Source organism: Stegostoma tigrinum, chromosome 1, assembly GCF_030684315.1.
Source record: "Stegostoma tigrinum isolate sSteTig4 chromosome 1, sSteTig4.hap1, whole genome shotgun sequence".
NCBI lineage: Eukaryota > Metazoa > Chordata > Chondrichthyes > Orectolobiformes > Stegostomatidae > Stegostoma > Stegostoma tigrinum.
Window position 1 is genome coordinate 53,233,373 of NC_081354.1, and position 19,064 is coordinate 53,252,436.

The window sequence follows — 19,064 nt, forward strand, 5'->3', positions numbered from 1 at the left end:
GGTAGTAGTAGAAGGGAGTTTCTCAAATTGGAGACCTGTGACCAGTGGTGTTCCACATGGATCTGTGGTGGGACCACTGTTGTTTGTGATATATGTAAATGACCTGGAGGAAGGTGTAGGTGGTCTGATCAGCAAGTTTGCTGATGACACTAAGATTTGGTGGAGTAGTTGATAGTGAAGTGGACTGTCAGAAATTAGAGCAGAATATAGATAGACTGGAGAGTTGGGCAGATAAATGGCAGATGGAGTTTAATTCAGGCAAATGCGAGGTGATGCATTTTGGAAGATCAAATTCAAGGGCGAACTATACAGTAGATGGAAAAGTCCCAGGGAAAATTGATGAACAGAGAGCTCTGGGTATTCAGGTCCATTGATCCCTGAAGGTGACAACGCAGGTCAATAGGGTGGTCAAGGCGGCATATGGCATGCTTTCCTTCATTGGGCAGGGTATTGAGTACAAGAGTTGGCAGGTCATGTTGCAGTTGTATAGGACTTTGGTTCGGCCACATTTGGAGTACTGTGTACAGTTCTGGTTGCCACATTACCAAAAGGATGTGGATGCTTTGGAGAGGTGCAGAGGAGGTTCACCAGGATGTTGCCTGGTATGGAGGGTGTTAGCTATGAAGAGAGGTTGAATAGATTAGGATTATTTTCATTAGAAAGACAGAGATTGCGGGGGGACCTGACTGAGGTCTACAAAATCATGAGGGGTATAGACAGGGTGGATAGCAAAAAGCTTTTTCCCCCCCCAGAGTGGGGGACTCAATTACTAGGGGTCATGAGTTCAGAGTGAGAGGAGGAAAGTTTAAGGGAGATATAAGTGGAAAGTTCTTTACACAGAGGGTGGTGGGCGCCTGGAACGCATTGCCAGCGGAGGTGGTAGATGCAGACACGTTAGTGTCTTTTAAGCTTTATTTGGACAGGTACATGGATGGGCAGGGAGCAAATGGACTCAGACCATTAGCAATTAGATGACAGGTTAGACAGGGGATTGTGATCGGTGCAGGCTTGGAGGGCTGAAGTGCCTGTTCCTGTGCTGTAGGTTTCTTTGTTTGTTTCATAATTTTCAGATTCCCTTTTAAAAGGATACAATTTATATTCTGAATGTTTGATTCCTAGATGTAACTTCTAACTTTAGGTATGACTGATTTTCAACTAAGAAATTACACAATCCAGATAGACTTCCAAATTGCAAGGAATACTGAGGAGTAATTCAGTTGAGTTTTGTGCTCTGTGTGACTCCAACCAGTAGATGGGTTTCACCGTCGCTCCCATGGGACCCTAGCTTTTCCAGAATTTTTTCATACCACACTCTGTCAAAGGCCTTGATGTCAAGGCCAGCCACTGTAACCTCCCAGCATGAGTTTGTTTCCTTTTGTTTGTATTGGATCAACATAGTTATGAGATTGAAAACCAAATGGCCCTTGTGTGTCCAAGCTGAGCATTATTTTTTGCTTTGTAATTGTCACTTGATAACATTGATCGCTAATTCTGTCACATTTTGATGATTGTGAAGAGGTGGTAATTGGTCAGATTGAATTTGTGCTGATTTCTGTGGCCAAAGATACTTGGGCAGTTATCCACATTGCTGGGTAGGAGTCATTTTGTTGCCATACTGGATTGGCTTGGCTAGTATTGTGGCTATTTCTGAAGTTTGGGTCTTCAATTCCATTGCTAAGATATTCATGAGGACCATAATCTATTGCAACATCTCATGTCTTCAACTGTTTCTTAATGAGGTGTGTTGTAGTGATGATGTCACTAGATTATAGCCCAGAACTCTAAGGCTTTGGAGTAGATTTTTAGCTTGTGTTGTGGGAGTTGAGGTTGGTTGGCTCGCCAAGCTGGCTTGTTGTTCTGCAGACATTTTATTACCCTGCTGGATAACATCGTCAGTGCAGTCTCCAGTGAAGTCCCAGTGTGTTTTCCTGCCTGGTTCTTAAAACTCTGGAGTCCGTTGAGCTGGATTGCCTCACTTCCGGCTTTCCTTCGTAGTGGAGTATATGTGGGGTCAAGTTCTATGTGTTTGTTTATTGATGGCTTTCTTCACGGAGTACCAGGCTTCTAGGAATTCCTGTGCCTGTTTCTGTAGACCAGAACCTAAGCCAATGCCCTGGGGACTTGGGTTCAGATCCCACTGTGTTAGATGTTGAAATTTCCATTCATTAAAATCTGGGATAGAGAGCTGGTCGAATGACCACCATGAAACCATTGTCAATTGTTGTAAACACTCATCTAATAGTCAATATTTTCCTTCAGGTAGATGGCAGATTTCCTTCCCTAATTTGGCCAATATGAGAGTCTAAATGCACAGCAATGTGGTTGATTCATAACTACCCTCTAGGCTGTAGCGGGTCAGCAAAAAACGCTGATCTAGCCAACTATTTCCACATCCCTTGAATAAATAAGAAAAATGTCACACGAAATGAATCAAATCAGCTGGAGATTGGTATCTGTGATCCTGGGAGACTTCAAGAAAAGCTCAAAATGGATCATGTGCTCAGTGGTTCTGGCTGACAATCGTTGCGTGTGGTTCACCCTCTCTTTTGTATTGATGTGCATGACTGCTAGTTCCTGAGGATTTGTGAAACCTGCTCTTCATGTTTAATCGTCATGCAATTCATGACTGGATGTGACTGGATTCTAGGATCAGATCCATTTGTTGTGGGTTTAGCTTTGTTTATTGCAGGATGCTTCTGCAATCTGTTGTGCAAATTGTTCCATATTGTAGCTTCAGTCTGATGCCTCATTTTAGCTTTGCCTGGTGCTGTTCCTGTCATGATCGTCTATACTCTCCATTGAACCGGGGTGGTTTACCCTGGCTATGCTGCCCATGAGGTTATAGATTATGACTGAAAGCAGTTCTGATAATCATGCAAAATGCTTTGTGAATTCCCAGTTTTGAGTTGCTAGATCTGTTCTGCGTGTCTCATTTACCGCTGCCACATCCCACAGTGGAGGGTATTCTTAGTGTAAAGATGGGATGTTGTCTGTCCAAGGCTATGAGGTGATCACTTCCACCTCTACTGTCATAATATATCTGCGAAAGCTAGACTGGTGAGGATTAGATCTTTATAGGTTTTTCCCTCTTGATTTCTTCAATATCTACTGTAGATTCAGTCTTAACTCCCACGGTACATTCTTTGGCCTTAGCTCCCTCAATGTTCCTTTTAAGTAGTGTTTAATGTGAAGACCTGCTGATTACCACCAACTGCTTCCAGTAGTTTATGAATCAGTGGAAATATTCCTTGCTCATGTTTAACTTGATGGTATGAGAGTGCAGAGATGACTGCTAGTTCCCTCAATCTTGCGGACATTTTACTTCTCCATCCCAAACATTACTCTAAAGAAAGGAAAGGGGAAGTGGTGACATAACATTACTGTCATAATCCTGAAGCCCTAACCAATGCTGGCAGAATTTAAACTCAATTAATGCATTTGTTCAGCAATGGAAAACCTTGAACTGAAAGCTGTTCTCAGCAAACATAACACCCAACTATCATTGATGGTCATATAAACCCAGCTGGCCCATTTGAGCTGTTGTTATCAGAGTTTCACGAGATCTACAGTACAGAAAACAGCCCAGAGGAACTAAACTATTCTGTTCCCTTTTGTTTAGTACCTGGCCGAGAGCCTTTTTTGCCGTGGCATCACAAGTCCCGTCTAAAGGTTTCTGCTTCTACCACCTCATAGTAAGCTCCAAATTCCCACCCCGCTCTGGGTGAAAAAACTTTTCCTGTCATCCTCTCTAAACCTCTTGCCCCTTTCCTTAAATTTATGCCCTCTGGTCATGGATCCTTCCACCAAGGGGAAAAGTTCCTTCCTGTCTAAGTTATTTATGCCTTGTGCTGGAATTACCTTTGCAATGGCAGACCTCTGCCCACAGATACCCTCAGGAATTGTCATTAAACAATCGTGTTCCATCATCAAGGTGCACAAACCTCCCACTGTGACCTCCTGAGGAACTGAGGTTCTGACAGCGTGGGGCTCATCTTACACTGCTAAGTTATATGCCAGGATATTTGCTGCTCATCTATTTTGCGTGCTTCAATTGGCTTTCTAGCACTGCTGCATCAGTTATCTTCACCACACAAGCCCTTTTCAGGGCAAGAAGGTATGAGCTCCTCCACGACTTTCCTGACCCTTTTTCACTCCCAAACTTGTCTCCAAATGCTTTGTAAAATTCCTCCTGAACTGTGTTAATTATTCTAGTGATTATCATCCATAAAAATATGGCCTGTGTGTACATTGATGTACCTGTAAATGAAATAAGAGTAGACTTAGACCATTCAACCCCTCCAGCCTGCCCTGCTGTTCATTAATATCATGATTGACCTGCTTCTATTTCAAATTTCACATTGTCACCTATTCTCTAATTTTTGATTCCCCACCTACAAAAATTCAATGATCCTGCTTTCATCAACTTCTGAGGCAGAGAATTCCATTGATGCACAAATATCTGAGAAATATTTTCCTCATCTTGGTACTAAAAGTGTGATCTCTAACTTTAAAACATTACCCATTTGTTCTGAACTCACCTGCAAAAGAAAATATCCTTTCCACATCCACCTTGCCAGTACCTTTCAGGTTCTTATTTACTTTAGTCAAGGTGCCCCTCACTCTTCAAAACCCCAGTGAAATCAAAACCAGAGTGTTTAACCTTAAAAAAAAAAATCAGCCATTCCAGGTATCAATCTAGTAAACCACCTCTGAACTGTATTTACGTCCTCATTACCAGTCTGTATTTCTCACACACGTTTGTATGTGGTGTTACCTATCTGTTTGTTGTGTCTGACCAAGCCAGTGTAATGAGTTGTTTTTAATGTTTCAGATGAAACACTTTGTTTTGAAGAACCCATCAGATCTACCAGTCACAGTGCAGCTATTGCCAATTGCTCATTATCCAAATCCAGAAGATGTTTTAATTCTACTGAAGAAATGGTAAAAAAAATACTGTTACAACAGTACTGCAATTAAGAAAACAGCTGACTTAATTGGACTAGATTATCTTCCACTACAGCATTCAGTGTTAACCTGTGCTACCCCTAAATGTATTCTGAACTAAATGAAATCTAAAAACAACCTTTGCCACCTCAAGGTTTGATAAAGTAATTTAGTTGTCTTAGTTTCAAAGTTCTCATCTTTCAGAAGCCTTGTCTACTGCTGAAAATGTGAATCCAGAAGGGCAGTTTTCCTGCATATCTGAACAGCAGGCCTGGGCCAACAGTGTTGTGGAACAACATTGGCAAGTTTACACCTACGTCTAATTTCCAGTAGGGTCACTGAATAGTCAGGAGTAGGAACCCTGGAGCTTAAACCATTTTATCTTCCACCAACCCAATTAACATGATTTGTGAGACCTATGTTGCTTCCTGACTGAGAAGCCTTTTCTGCACTTACTGATAAACAAAGATGTAATGTTCTGTTCTGTGGTTCAACTGCATGCTGCCACCTCGGGTCTCGATGGTTAATATTTATCTTTAAATAAAATGTAACCTTAACCTATTTTTGAGCTGGTTTGAATGATGTGCCCAAACAATGCCTACTGTAGAGAGAAAGTGTGGTTATACACAGTACAGTTATTCTCAGGTTGGCAGTAAATATGAATTACCACTGATGTAGTGAGAATTTAGATAAAGTAAGATTTTCCACATCTATAATCTGTATAAGTGAAACTGCACATTTTTCTCTAGTGGCTTTATTTAGATTTCAAGTAATCCAATTATTTAATTTTTTAATAGGTACAAACTAAGCAGACAAGACATTAATGTCACAACAAGTGAATTTATGCTGGTGAAGACCCTTGAAAATGAGGCAAGTTCAATTACATATGGTTTCCTAATACTTTATTAAATGCAGCAAAGTGTGGTAATTCATTTACGAAGCCTTCTTGCTAGTTTTCATCCTTTCAGTTTGACATTTGTGTTCACTAAATTAAGTTAGTCATAGGGACATACAGCAGGGAAATAGACCTTTTTTGTCTAATTTGTTCATGTGTCGACCAGATATCCTATATAAGTCTAATCCTGCTTGCCAGCATTTGGCCCATATCCCTCTAAACTGTTCCAATTCATATAACGGTTCTGACGCCTTTTAAATGTTGTAATTATACCCGCCTCGTCCACTTCCTCTGGCAGCTCATTCCATATGTGCTCTGTGGAAAAAGTTGCCCCTTAGGTTCCTTTTATTTTTTTTTTCTCTCACCTTAAACCTATGCCCTTAGTTTGGTACTTCCTGCCCCATGGAAAAAAACCTTGCCCCTATCCATGCCCCTCATGTCTTTAAAAACCTCTGCAAGGGCACCCCTCAGCCTCCAATGCTCCAGGGAGCCCCTGCTTATTCAACTCTCCCTATTGCTCAATCGGGCAAAACTTGGCAAAGTCCTTGTAAATCTTTTCTGAACCCTTTCTAGTTTCACAACATCCTTCCTATAGGAGAGAGACCAAAACTGCATGCAATACTCAAAGTTTCCGAACCAAAGTACTGTACAGCCCAAACTGACCTTCCAACTCTTATTCTCAATGCGCTGACCAATAAGGGTATGCATGCCAAACACCGCTTTCACTATCTATCGATCTGCAACACCACTTTTAAGGAACTCTAAACCTGCACTCATGTTGTGGACAATTGTTCCATGATTTATTCTAAAGCAGTCGTTAGGCCATTTCTTACAAATTAATGTGACCAAATGACATTTACAATGAATATAACAGTGAAGTTATTGGTACTCAGCATTATAATGAAGGAAATCTGACAACAGCTTTGGTGTACACACATGTACGTTTATGTAAAATGCAGTGGAGATAACATGCTGTGTCACTGCATGTTGCATTACTTGCTGGTGGACTCTGACTTCCATGACTCCCCTAGAATGAACTTGTGTAGGTGTGTGTATATACTACTGCACTAAAACAGTATGGAGTTGGGGCCAATGCATTCAGTATGAATTGGGTGAGAACAACATGGTAAATGTTCATTGCTGCTGCAATTTGATTAATATTACCAGGTTGGAAATTCATTACCTTAAAAGAAAACTGCTGTTGAGCATTTTTTAAATGACTGCTTATTTACTGAGTTCAGACATAGGCCATTGGTACGAATCAAATGTTGCTTCACCTGAGTATGTCCACCATTTTGATTTTATTTCAAATGCTTTTACTTCTAATGTTGGGCTGTTTTTAATCTACCTTTTAATGCCACTTTTATTTCACTTCCTGTGCATAATTTCAATGTAATTTATCATTTCCAGTTTTGCATTTCTGCTTTGGATTCTCTCAATGAGCATATTTTGATAGGTTGAACAGCCTTATTGTTTGTCCACTTTACAGATCTGTTGACCTTCTGTCGATATCCTGAAATTGGAAAGGATGCTAGTTTATACAGGGCTTTTGCTGAATAGTGCACAAGAAATGTGAAACTAGTTGTCAGAGAAAGTCCCTGAAAGCATTGACCTTAATTCAGTAGTTTTGTTGATTTTTATCTTCTCTGTTATGGTCCAGTGCCCGTCTTTTTTGTTTCCTGACAGTTAACAAGGAACTGGAATGCATGGGAATCACCGCTGCAAACTCATGCTCAATTAAAACGCCACTTTTTAAAAAATTTTTGAATGCCATATAACACTTTAAGTTGTACAACACAGCTGATGGAAACCCAGTCTGTAGCCTGCCTATAATGACCATCAGTACAGTGTATGTTAATGAAGCAGAATCCTCTGGAATGGTATAGAGAAAATAATCTTGATGTTTGTAATGAAATAGAGTTCCAAGCACGTGGAATTGGACAACAAGCCAAGTGATGGGATTCTTCAGTTCACTTTACAGCCTTGGGAAGTGAGGAAGATTGGTGTTGAGTTCACACCAGTAAGACACAGTCTGGTCACATCACTCCTACTGATAAGGTACAATGAATCCCTTTAGGAAAACACCCCGATAAATACCTAATTTTAAGTGAATTACAACAATGCTTCGAATACCAATTGAGTATGGTTAATACCATATTTTAATGTCTATCTCTTTGTGAATTGTAAAGGCATGGGTAATTTTGTAATAGATTTCTTAACTTAGAAACTTACAATAGAACAACTAACACATCTTATAACAGAACCAGAGATATGATATATAGCTTCTAGATTAATTGAGTGGGAATACACGTTTTTTTATTAGAACATAGAACAGTACAGCACAGAACAGGCCCTTCAGCCCACAATGTTGTGCCGACCACTGATCCTCATGTATGCACCCTCAAATTTCTGTGACCATATGCATGTCCAGCAGTCTCTTAAATGTCCCCAATGACCTTGCTTCCACAACTGCTGCTGGCAATGCATTCCATGCTCTCTCAACTGTGAAAAGAACCCGCCTCTGACATCCCCTCTATACTTTCCTCCAACCAGCTTAAAACTATGACCCCTCATGTTAGCCTTTTCTGCCCTGGGAAATAGTCTCTGGCTATCAACTCTATCTATGCCTCTCATTATCTTGTATACCTCAATTAGGTCCCCTCTCCTCCTCCTTTTCTCCAATGAAAAGAGTCCGAGCTCAGTCAACCTCTCTTCGTAAGATAAGCCCTCCAGTCCAGGCAGCATCCTGGTAAACCTCCTCTGAACCCTCTCCAAAGCATCCACATCTTTCCTATAATAGGGTGACCAGAACTGGACACAGTATTCCAAGTGTGGTCTAACCAAAGTTTTATAGAGCTGCAACAAGATCTCACGACTCTTAAACTCAGTCCCCCTGCTAATGAAAGCCAAAACACCATATGCTTTCTTAACAACCCTGTCCACTTGGGTGGCCATTTTGAGGGATCTATGTATCTGCACACCAAGATCCCTCTGTTCCTCCACACTGCCAAGAATCCTATCCTTAATCCTGTACTCGGCTTTCAAATTCGACCTTCCAAAATGCATCACCTTTGACTTTCTTTCAGTTAATATTCTATTTTCCGAATGAAACCTTTTTACATAATTTTGATTTGTAAAGTATTCTTGTTAAACACAGTTTGAGTTTTGATTAAAAAAAATTCAAAATTGCCACACGTAATATTACATTATTTCTTTGTTAAAGAAACAACCTTACAGTACTTGATGCGGTAATCATGGAAGGCTTTGGGGCTAATGAGATGCTGAAAGTGGGAGGAAAGCTGCCTGGAGAAGCAGGTTCACTTCGTTTTAAGGTTCCAGAATCCACGCTCATGGAATGTAGAGGCAGTAGGTATCTGAAACAAATGTTTAAAAAGTGTTCCAGATAATAAGCTGATGTAATTTAGCAACTGAATCATAAATGATTTGTGTCTTAAAAGTTGCCTTTTGAATCTGCCACCCTGTTTAGTTGCCAGCAATACAAGAATAAATAAACAATGAATATTATGCCGTTTAGGTCAAAGTTATGTGAAATATTCTGACTTTTTTTTCTTAAGCAAAGCAATACATGTTTGTAATTGAGAGGTCTGGTTACAAATTGCAGTCATGTTTTTTCAAACTTGCGTTTGCATATTGAAAAGTTTTAAACAGCTGTCCTCTGGCTTTATTGTTGATGGCTGTGTTTCTCTTCTAACAGCGACATGGACTTCTAGAAGTTAAAACTTGAAAGGAGTCTTTAGAACTGTCGATACTTCCATGGTGTGTTGGTGTTTGCTGAATGTCAATTGTACAGAAATATTGAAATCTGTCAGTTTTATTGATTTCTAGCAAAGCAAATTCTGCAGGAGACTTGATAGAAGGTTATAGGGAGTTAATTTCCTTGATAAATAAGTCGCACCCTCATTGATATGATATTGACAACGGAAAACATAACCTAGATCAGGATGCTTAAAAAAAAGTGAAGGATAAAACCACGTTAACGCAAAAATCATTTTTTCATGTGATAAAAGAATTTATTCTCCTTTCCTGAAGAAGAATCCTGACTCAAAACATCAACTTTCCTGCTCCTCTAATGCTGCCTAGCCTGCTGTGTCCCTCCAGCTCCGCACCGTGTTATCTCTTATTCTGTATGAAGTTGTGTGCTCTTTGCCCAACTTCCTTGTAATAACATGTGTATTGACAAATAGAAAAATCCTGCAGTTATAAAGGGCTTTTCATACTGCACAATATCCCTGAACGCTTAGTCATTTAGTACTTTTAAAATGCAATCTCTTGTAAGTAGGAAATATGGTGGTCACTTTGCCCATAGTGAGCTTCCACAAACTGCAGTAAGTTAGTGACAGGATAATGTTTATAGAGGTGTTGTTGGAAGGAAATGTATTAGCAAAAACAACTCCCTTACTCTTTTCCATATAGTGCCTTGTGATTGTTTAATTTCACTTCCAAAGGTCAGCACCTCTTGTGGAATGTTTTCCAAGCACTACACTGAACTGCTATCCTGGATCACTGTAGTGAAATTCGAATCCATAGCCTTCTAACGCTGAGATCAGTTATGAATCCTTTCAGAGATAGTAGAAACTGCTGATGCTGGGGAATCTGAGACGAGGGTTATTTGATTTCTGAAGAAGGATCCAGACCCGAAATTTCCCCTTTCCTGCACCTCTGCTGCTTGGTCTGCTCTGCTCATCCAGCTCTACCCCTTGTTATCTCTGTTATGAATCCGTTTAGCACCTCAGAAAAAGGAAGGCTACACTGATTTCAGTGGTGAAACAGATTTAAGTATCTTTAGATAATGTGAAGTCTTTGATCTTAAATTGTGTTGAATGCACTGCCTTAATCTGTTGTTTACAGCACAGGATTAGGGAATTAGCCCAATTCATTGTTTATGTTCCTCAGAAGCCTTCAGCCATCCTACTTGTCAAACCGAAGCAGCCTATCTTCTTGCTCTTTTTCTCTCGTGTTTATTTAGATTTGCCTTAATTGCTGCTGCGGTAGAAGATGTTAAACATTTTCTGTGTAAAGTTACTCCTGAAATCCCATTTTAATTTATGATTGTCTTGTGTTTACGGCCTCAAGTTTAGAGCTCCCTGCAGAAGACCTTTTAAGAGATTATGCTTCAGTCTTTCCTAGAGAAAAGAATGACAGTATATTCAGCCATTCAGATAGATAAAGCCAGTTAGATATTAACCTTGTCGGCATTTTTACATTTCCTGTAGTTTCTGTATATCCTTTCTGTGAAATGGAGATCAAAACTGAACACAATCCTCCGTGTTCCATATAAGCATTATCTAAGATTCTGTTTTTCAGTTCTGTTGCTTTAGGAATTAACTACAGTGCCTTTTTGTATTGTTCTAACCTCGTTAACTTGTATTGCATCTTTTTATTTTGTGCATGTAAATCCCTAATTGCATTTGCTTCTCTATCAAGTTTGGAATCTAGTTTAGAATCTAGTTCTCCCAGGCATCAACAACTTTCCTATTCCTCCAAACAAAATGTACCACCTTGCACCTGGCAACATCAACATACACTGCTGTTTACATGCCTAATTTCAAATTTACTAACCTGTTTTGTGTTTTGTTGCAATTTTCTTCAATATTAGCACCAAACAGGTGCCAGACAAAGTTATGCTTTCTGGTCCTAAATAACTATGATTTTAGATATTTTCATAAATGGTGAACAGCTGTGGTGTAAGCTCCTCCTTGTGAAATACTCAACTACAACCTTCCATCAGCCAGTGTACCTAGCTATAATCCCTGTATTCTGTTTTTTTGTTACTGATTAACCACTGCTGCTAATTGTTCCATGATTCTGCATTCTCTGAGAGAAATTGACCAAGGTGCCAATAACACTGTCCAGGCTATTCATTGGCAATTCATTGAGTTGTAGGATGGTACATCAGTCATTGATGCCATGATTATTGGTGAAAGCATCATCTACTTTCTAAGAGATTATGCTTCAGTCTTTCCTAGAGAAAAGAATGACAGTATATTCAGCCATTCAGATAGATAAAGCCAGTTAGTTATTAACCTTGTCGGCATTTTTACATTTCCTGTAGTTTCTGTATAGACTTTGCCTTAACTGAATTAATGCTGTACAATACAAATGGCAAACAGACAAAAGGCATAAAAGTACCCCAATTTTAGGTATTTCTTGGAAGCCTGATTGTGGAGGTAAACACGTGGAAGTGAGTGCTTCTCCAAAAAGGTTGCAGAATGTGTCAAGGCAAGTTGCTTAGCAACATACTTTGTGAGAGATGAGACATTAATTATCTCCAAAGCTATAGCAATCCTAGATGATTTTCTCAAGTCAAAGTTGCAAAGATTGGGCCAAAGTCTTCCAATTTTTCTTGGTCGTACAGTAGTGTCAGAGGACTGGATTATTACAAATATTGCTGCTTTCTTTAAAAATGGGAGAGAAGCCCAATGCAGGCTAGCCAAGCTAGTGTTGGTGATGAAAACTTTTAGGAACAGTTCTCCAGGACAAAATTAATTGGCTCTTGCGGGGAGCGGGGTGGTGCACTGAACCCAAAACGTTAACCCTGTTTCTTCCTTCATGCTGCCAGACCTGCTGAGCTTTTCCAGCAACTTTGTTTTTGCTCCTGATTCACCGCATCTGCAGTTCTTTCGGTTTTTATTCAAGATTAGTTGGTATTCAGCAAAACCACAAGTTATTAAAGAAAGTCTGATGTCATTACTAAATTACAATTTAACATTTGAATAAACTGAGTTTTGACGTGATGGAGAGGGTTGATGCTTTCATAGTCTTTCTAAAGATATTTGTCAAAATGCCATGAAATGGCTGTTTTTTTTTAGCATACCAGAAGGAACATGCATGAGTACAGAATTAGCTAAGGAACAGAAAGCAATTTTCAAGCTAGAACTGTAGAGAATTATTTTGGACTAAGTTGAGGACTTTCCTCATTCAGGTAATGAACGTTTGGATTTCTCCAGTTGAGAGGGCTGAGACCCCAGTTGTGGCGCATGTTCAACTTTGACATCAATAGAATTCTAGATGCCACTGACGTCAAGGGACAGTTAAATGATCGGCCATGACTGAGAATGGTGGAGCAGACCTGGAGTGGCTGAATGGCTCCTTTTGTTTGAGTGTTGGTGTTCCCAGGGATTGATGATTAGGATCATTGCTCTTTTTGATATTTATTAATTATCTAAATTTGGGTAAACAGCATAATTTCAACATTCATTGACCACTCAATTCAAAAATGCATTGAACAATGAGGAATATGATAGCCAACTTCAGGCGGACACAGACTGGTGGGATGGGTAGGCCCAAATAAAATGAAATATTTGCAGAGAAATGTGAAGTGATTCGTTTTGGGAGGAAATGCAAGGTGAGGTATTATAAACCAAATGATACACATTTATGGAGGTGCTGTTGCAGGAATGGACACCTGGGGGCGTAAGTACATAATTTTTGAAGGTAGCAGGATAATTTTGAGAACACTCCCTTTTTAAGGAAACGTGCTCCTTGACATTCTTGATAAAGGCAGAGAATACAAAAGCCCAGAAATCATGCAAAATCTTCATAGAATATTAATCTGATATCAACGGCACGGTGGCTCAGTCTTTAGCACTGCAGCCTCACAGCGCCAGGGACCCAGGTTCAATTCCAGCTTCTGGTGACTGTCTGTATGGAGTTTGCACATTCTCCCCTGGTGTTCCAGTTTCCTCCCACAGTCCAAAGATATGCAGGCTAGATGGATTGGCCATGCTAAATTGCCCGTAGTGTTCAGGGATGTGTTGGTTATTGGTGGGGGGTGGGTGGGTCTGGGCTGCAAGGGGCGGTGTGGACTTGTTGGGCCAAAGGGCCTGTTTCCACACTGTAGGGAATCTAATCAACTGGAGTATTGTTTGGTACATATTTCCAGAAGGATACAAAAGTTGGAATAAAATTTTCCAATAACAAAGCATGTAATAAAAGTGAGTTATAATCCAGACCTTTTTTTTACATTAAAGCCTTACGCATTTAACATATTTAATGTGTGTTCATTAAACTTTGGGATGTAGGACTTGAATTGGAAGTTGCCATTGGCCTGTTTTCTTCTCTGCCGTTTACTAAGATAGTGACTGATGTGGTTGTGCTTTTAACTTGATTTTTCTGTCTGACACACACCTCCACAACTGTTAACTCCCTCATCTATCAAAAGATCTATCTAAACTCAGCCTCGAATAAATTTAGCAACTGAACATCCACTGTTCTTTTGGGCAAAAGAGTTCCACAGACCAATAAGATCTCCTCAACATTCCAATATTTACAGCACAGGAGGCTTGTATTTGATCCATCATATCTGCAATGGCCATCAAAGATCTGACTACACTAATACCGTTTTCCAGCTTTTGGCCTGGAGGCAATGGCAGTGCAAGTGAATATCTGAATATTGCTTAAATTTCCTGAGTTTCTGACTTGACCATTTTTTTCCCCAACATGAAGTTCCAGTCTCCCACCATTTGCTTAGTGAAAATATTTTTCCTCAAATTTTCTTGTTATCTACTTTTACCTTTAATAAAAGCTTTTCACTGTATTTTATTGTATTTCACTATAAAATAGACGTGACAATAAAATCATATATTCATTCAAATCTGTGCCCCCTGATTGTTCACTCATCTACCAGTGGAAAAAGTGCATTCCTATCTTTCTTTGTAATCTTATACCCCTCTATCAGGTCACCTCAACCTTCACTGCTCTAAGGAAAACAATCCCAACCTATTCATCTTTTTTTTTTTCATAGCTCATACTTTGCAGCCCAGGCAGCATCTTGGTAAATCTCCTCTCCATCCTCTTTAGAGCAGTCACGTGCTTCCAATAACGTGGTGATCAGACCTGCATATAGTACTCAAAATGTGACTAAACCAGCATTTTATACAGTTTTCTGATGAAGGGTCTGGGCCTGAAACGTCAGCTTTTGTGCTCCTAAGATGCTATTTGTCCTGCTGTGTTCATCCAGCTCCACACTTTGTTATCTCGATTCTCCAGCATCTGCGGTTCCCATTATCTCTTTTATACAGTTCCTGTACTGTGTTACATAACCTTCCTGCTGTTGCATTTTAGGCCTCAGCTAACAAAGGCAAGTAACCCATATGCTGCCTTAACTACCTCGGCTGCCTTCAGGAATCTGTGGATATGTTCACCTCCGATCCTCAGTGCTTTCCATGATCCAGCCATTCATTGTATAATCCCTTGCCTTGTTAGTCCTCCCAAATGCATTGTGCCTCATATTTTTTGCATTGAATTCCATCTGCCATTGCTCTGCACAGCTGACCAGTCCATTGATGTCCTCCTCCAACTTACAGCTACCTATGTCACTGTTTACCAATCTTTCCTTTATCCACAAACCTCTTGATCATACACACTATGTTTAAGTTTAAGACATTAACATACGCCACAATCAGCTCGGGCCCCAGCACCATGTCTTGCAGCACCTCACTGGAAATGTTCTTCCCCATCTTGTGCATACCTGCCCCGTGGCCCTCTGCTTCCTGTCTCTTGGCCAATTTGGAATCCAATGTATCACTTTGTCTGAAATCCTATGGACTCTTACTTTCTTGACCAGTCTGCTATGAAGCACCTTTTCAAAAGCCTTGCTAAAGTCCATGTAGATCATATGGAATGTATTACTTCAAAAATACCACTGGTTACTTTCTCAAAGAATTTGATGTACTGGTCAGAAGACTTGCCCTTAACAAATGTATGCTAATTATCCCTGATTAGCCAATGTCTGTCTAGGTGCATATAAATTCTGTCCATCTAAATAACTTGCTTACCAGCAAAGCTAGACTGACTGGTATGTAACTTATTGGTATCCCTTCCTCCTTTTTAAAGTAATAAACAATACCTGTCTCCTAGTTCAAGTTACCCCTAAAAAGGGGAGACATTTTCTCAGAATCCAGTGTCAAATCTGCTTTTTTTTTGGTTAGAATGCAATAGCACATGATGAGAAGCCTTAACATGCTCCTTTAAAACCTTGAATTTAATTGGTGCACAAATGTAAGTTTCAAGCTCAAATCTTCAGCATTGGATGCAAAAAGAATAGTTAACTAATATTCCCAGCTTTATACCCAGAAACTGGTGTTTTCTTCTGCAAACATTTAATTTGTTAGGCAATTTTTTTCCCATCTTCTAAGTATCGAACACTTGATGGTTAATAACCTCCCTCCTCAATAAATGCATTCCTGCAAATTCAAAGGCTATGAGAAACTTGCTTCCTTATCGATCAATTCCAAGTTATGTAATAGTGCAATACTACAGATGCTGGAAATCTGAAATAAAAATAAAATCCCGGGAATATTTCAAGAAGAATCATACTAAACTTGAAATGGTAACTTTTTTTCCTTGACAGAGAGTGCCACATCAGGGGCATTTTTATTTCAGACAGGTAAGTTTCCCCTACACTTGAAATGCTTAAATTAGTACTTGTTTTGAAAGAATCGCAGGAAGCCCCTTCACCCTCCTTTAATTTCAAATTCTGGAAGAGACTACTAGCTTTCTGTTAAATTACATGTGCCCATGAAGAATTGACCTTCAGTCCAAACCTGCAGTGTTTGTTCCATTCTCTTTACCACCTGACTACAACAATTGTAACCTTGTGGAATGTAAAGGATTTGCACTTTGACCACTGAACTTTATTTTATCCCAATTTTTCTGAATTACACGTGGTAGATTCTGCAGAATTCATGAAGTCAGCATTATCAGTCATGCAATCCCCTTACTGATGGCATCTAAGCACACTAAACTACTTACATATAAATTAACAGTTTTCCTTCTAGCAACTGGGGAAATTGAAGTATACTTTTGCTTAGACATGATTAGGGTTAGTTTTTTTAAGTGGAGCTCTTGCGGTAAAATACTGTACAGTATAACAAATGCATAATTTTCCACAGAACCAAGTTGGGAAACTAGTAATGTCTGAATGGCATATTGGTACACTTCAGAATGATTTTTCAAAAGTATCGCTAAAAAAAGTGTGGGGAGTTCTTGTGGTGTAGAGACTGAAATAAAAGCATCATAGAGACATAGGAAAGTAGAAGACAGGGGCAGGATTTGGCTTGTTTTCTCTTTATTTCCCTTTTAAATAGTGGGGTTATATTAAGTGCCCTCAAATCTGTAAGAACCGTTCCAGAGTATCAAGAATCTTGGAAGATGACCATCATTGCATCCATTATTTCCAGGGCCACTTCCATTAAGAATTCTGGCGTGTAGATTATTAAGCCTTGGGGATTTATCAGCCTTCAACACCATTTTCTGTACAAATACAAATTTGCTTCAGTGACTCCCCTGTTTTCTGTCATTTCTGGTACATTTATTTGTTTCCTCCTTCGTGAAGTATGAATTTAGTTTGCCAGCTATTTCTTTGTTTCTCATTATAAATTCTCCTGTTTGACTGGAAGGAATCTGTTAGTTTTCACCAATCATTTTCTCCTAACTTACATAGAGAAACTTTTGCAGTCAGCTCTGTTTCCTTTACACTCATACTCTGTTTTCCATGTTTCCATTGTACAGCACAGGAACAGACCATTTGGCCCACCACATCAGTGCTGACCATGATGCCATTCTAAATTAATTCCATTTGTCAGCACATGGTCTGTATTCTTCAATTCTCTGCCTTTTCATATGAACGTCTAAATGCCTCTTAAACATTGCTATCATATCTGCATCTGCTGCATCCCCTGCGTTCTAGGCAACGACCACCCTCTCTTTCTTTTTAAAAATGTCTCCCACATCTTTTAAACTTTATACCCCCTACTATTTGATATTTCCACCTGGGGGGAGAGATTCTGACTCCCCTTCTTAATCAATTCCATGGTCCCCCTTTGACTTATAAATTGTTCCCAGTCTTCAGTTTTTTTTTGTCAAATCATTTAGTGTTTTTGCATCTAATACAGTCTCTAACTTCCCTTGAGCCATGGTTTGGTCACTGTTCTCTTTGCGCTTTTCGGCAGAGAGGAATAAACCATTGTTCCAGTTTCACCCATTTGTTGTTTGTTTGGTACTGGTGTATTCCTGATTTTGTGTGTGTGTGTGTGTGTGTGTGTGTAGAGCTGTTCTTGCCATTATGGTTCCTGGTGTATGCATAGTGTTTCTTTGCAAATATAGCCTCCACCCCATGTGAAGACAATACCCCAATACTTGAAGACAATACTTCCACGCATATTAACCATGCTAAAGCAAAATGGCTGGCAACACTGTTCACCTCCACGTTCTACATTCTCAACTGTGCTTTAAATGAAAACACATTTTCAGAATGTACTTTTAAACCAAGGATATCTACTAGAACAGTAGTATGGATGGTTAGCGTCAGCTTTGTGTGGTGGGGAACAAACTGGGATTATTCATCAGTTAGGGAAGGTTGAGGAAATTTAAAACAATGAGAGGTTTTGATAAGAGTAAACTGTTTTCAGATACAGAAGGTTTGATAAGTAGTGCTCATCGTTTTCAAGATAATTGGCAAAAGAATCAGGAATTACGTGACTTGGTTTTTTAAACACTGCAACTTCTGGAAAATACTTCCTGAAAAAGGTCCCGGAAGGAGATTCAGTGTCACGTTCAAAAATGAAATTGATAAATAAACAGTACAAAATTACAGGGCTGAGGGCAAGGAGCAAGGAAGTGAGATTAATTGGATGGCTGCACTAATAAACAAGCATGATGGACTGAGTGGAGTCCACATAGAACATAGAACATTACAGCACAGTACAGGCCCTTCGGCCCTCGATGTTGTGCCGACCTGTCATACCGATCTCAAGCCCATCTAACCTACACTATTCCACGTATGTCCATATGCTTATCCAATGACGACTTAAATGTGCCTAAAGTTGGAGAATCTACTACCGTTGCAGGCAAAGCGTTCCATTTCCTTACTACTCTCTGAGTAAAGAAACTACCTCTGACATCAGTCCTATATCTTTCACCCCTCCATTTAAAGCTATGCCCCCTCGTGCTCGCCATCACCATCCACCCTATCTAACCCTATGATTATTTTATATGTTTCAATTAAGTCACCTGTCAACCTTCTTCTCTCTAATGAAAACAGCCTCAAGTCCCTCAGCCTTTCCTTGTAAGACCTTCCCTCCATACCAGGCAACATCCTAGTAAATCTCCTCTGCACCCTTTCCAAAGCTTCCACATCCTTCTTATAATGCAGTGACCAGAACTGTACGCAATACTCCAGGTGCGGCCGCATATCATTTTATGA

The 19,064-nt window shown here is 39.7% G+C and overlaps 1 protein-coding gene across 2 annotated transcripts in view; it reads left to right on the forward strand.

The window, feature by feature from the left end:
* tmem131l (transmembrane 131 like) overlaps nt 1-19,064 on the forward strand; it is a 158,504-nt gene that overhangs the window by 110,039 nt on the left and 29,401 nt on the right. For both annotated transcript variants that reach the window (XM_059645409.1, XM_059645410.1), the window contains exons 18-21: nt 4,832-4,941; nt 5,742-5,814; nt 7,758-7,897; nt 9,063-9,205. In XM_059645409.1, coding sequence (XP_059501392.1) covers nt 4,832-4,941; nt 5,742-5,814; nt 7,758-7,897; nt 9,063-9,205 — 466 coding nt within the window. The remainder of the gene's footprint in view (nt 1-4,831; nt 4,942-5,741; nt 5,815-7,757; nt 7,898-9,062; nt 9,206-19,064) is intronic.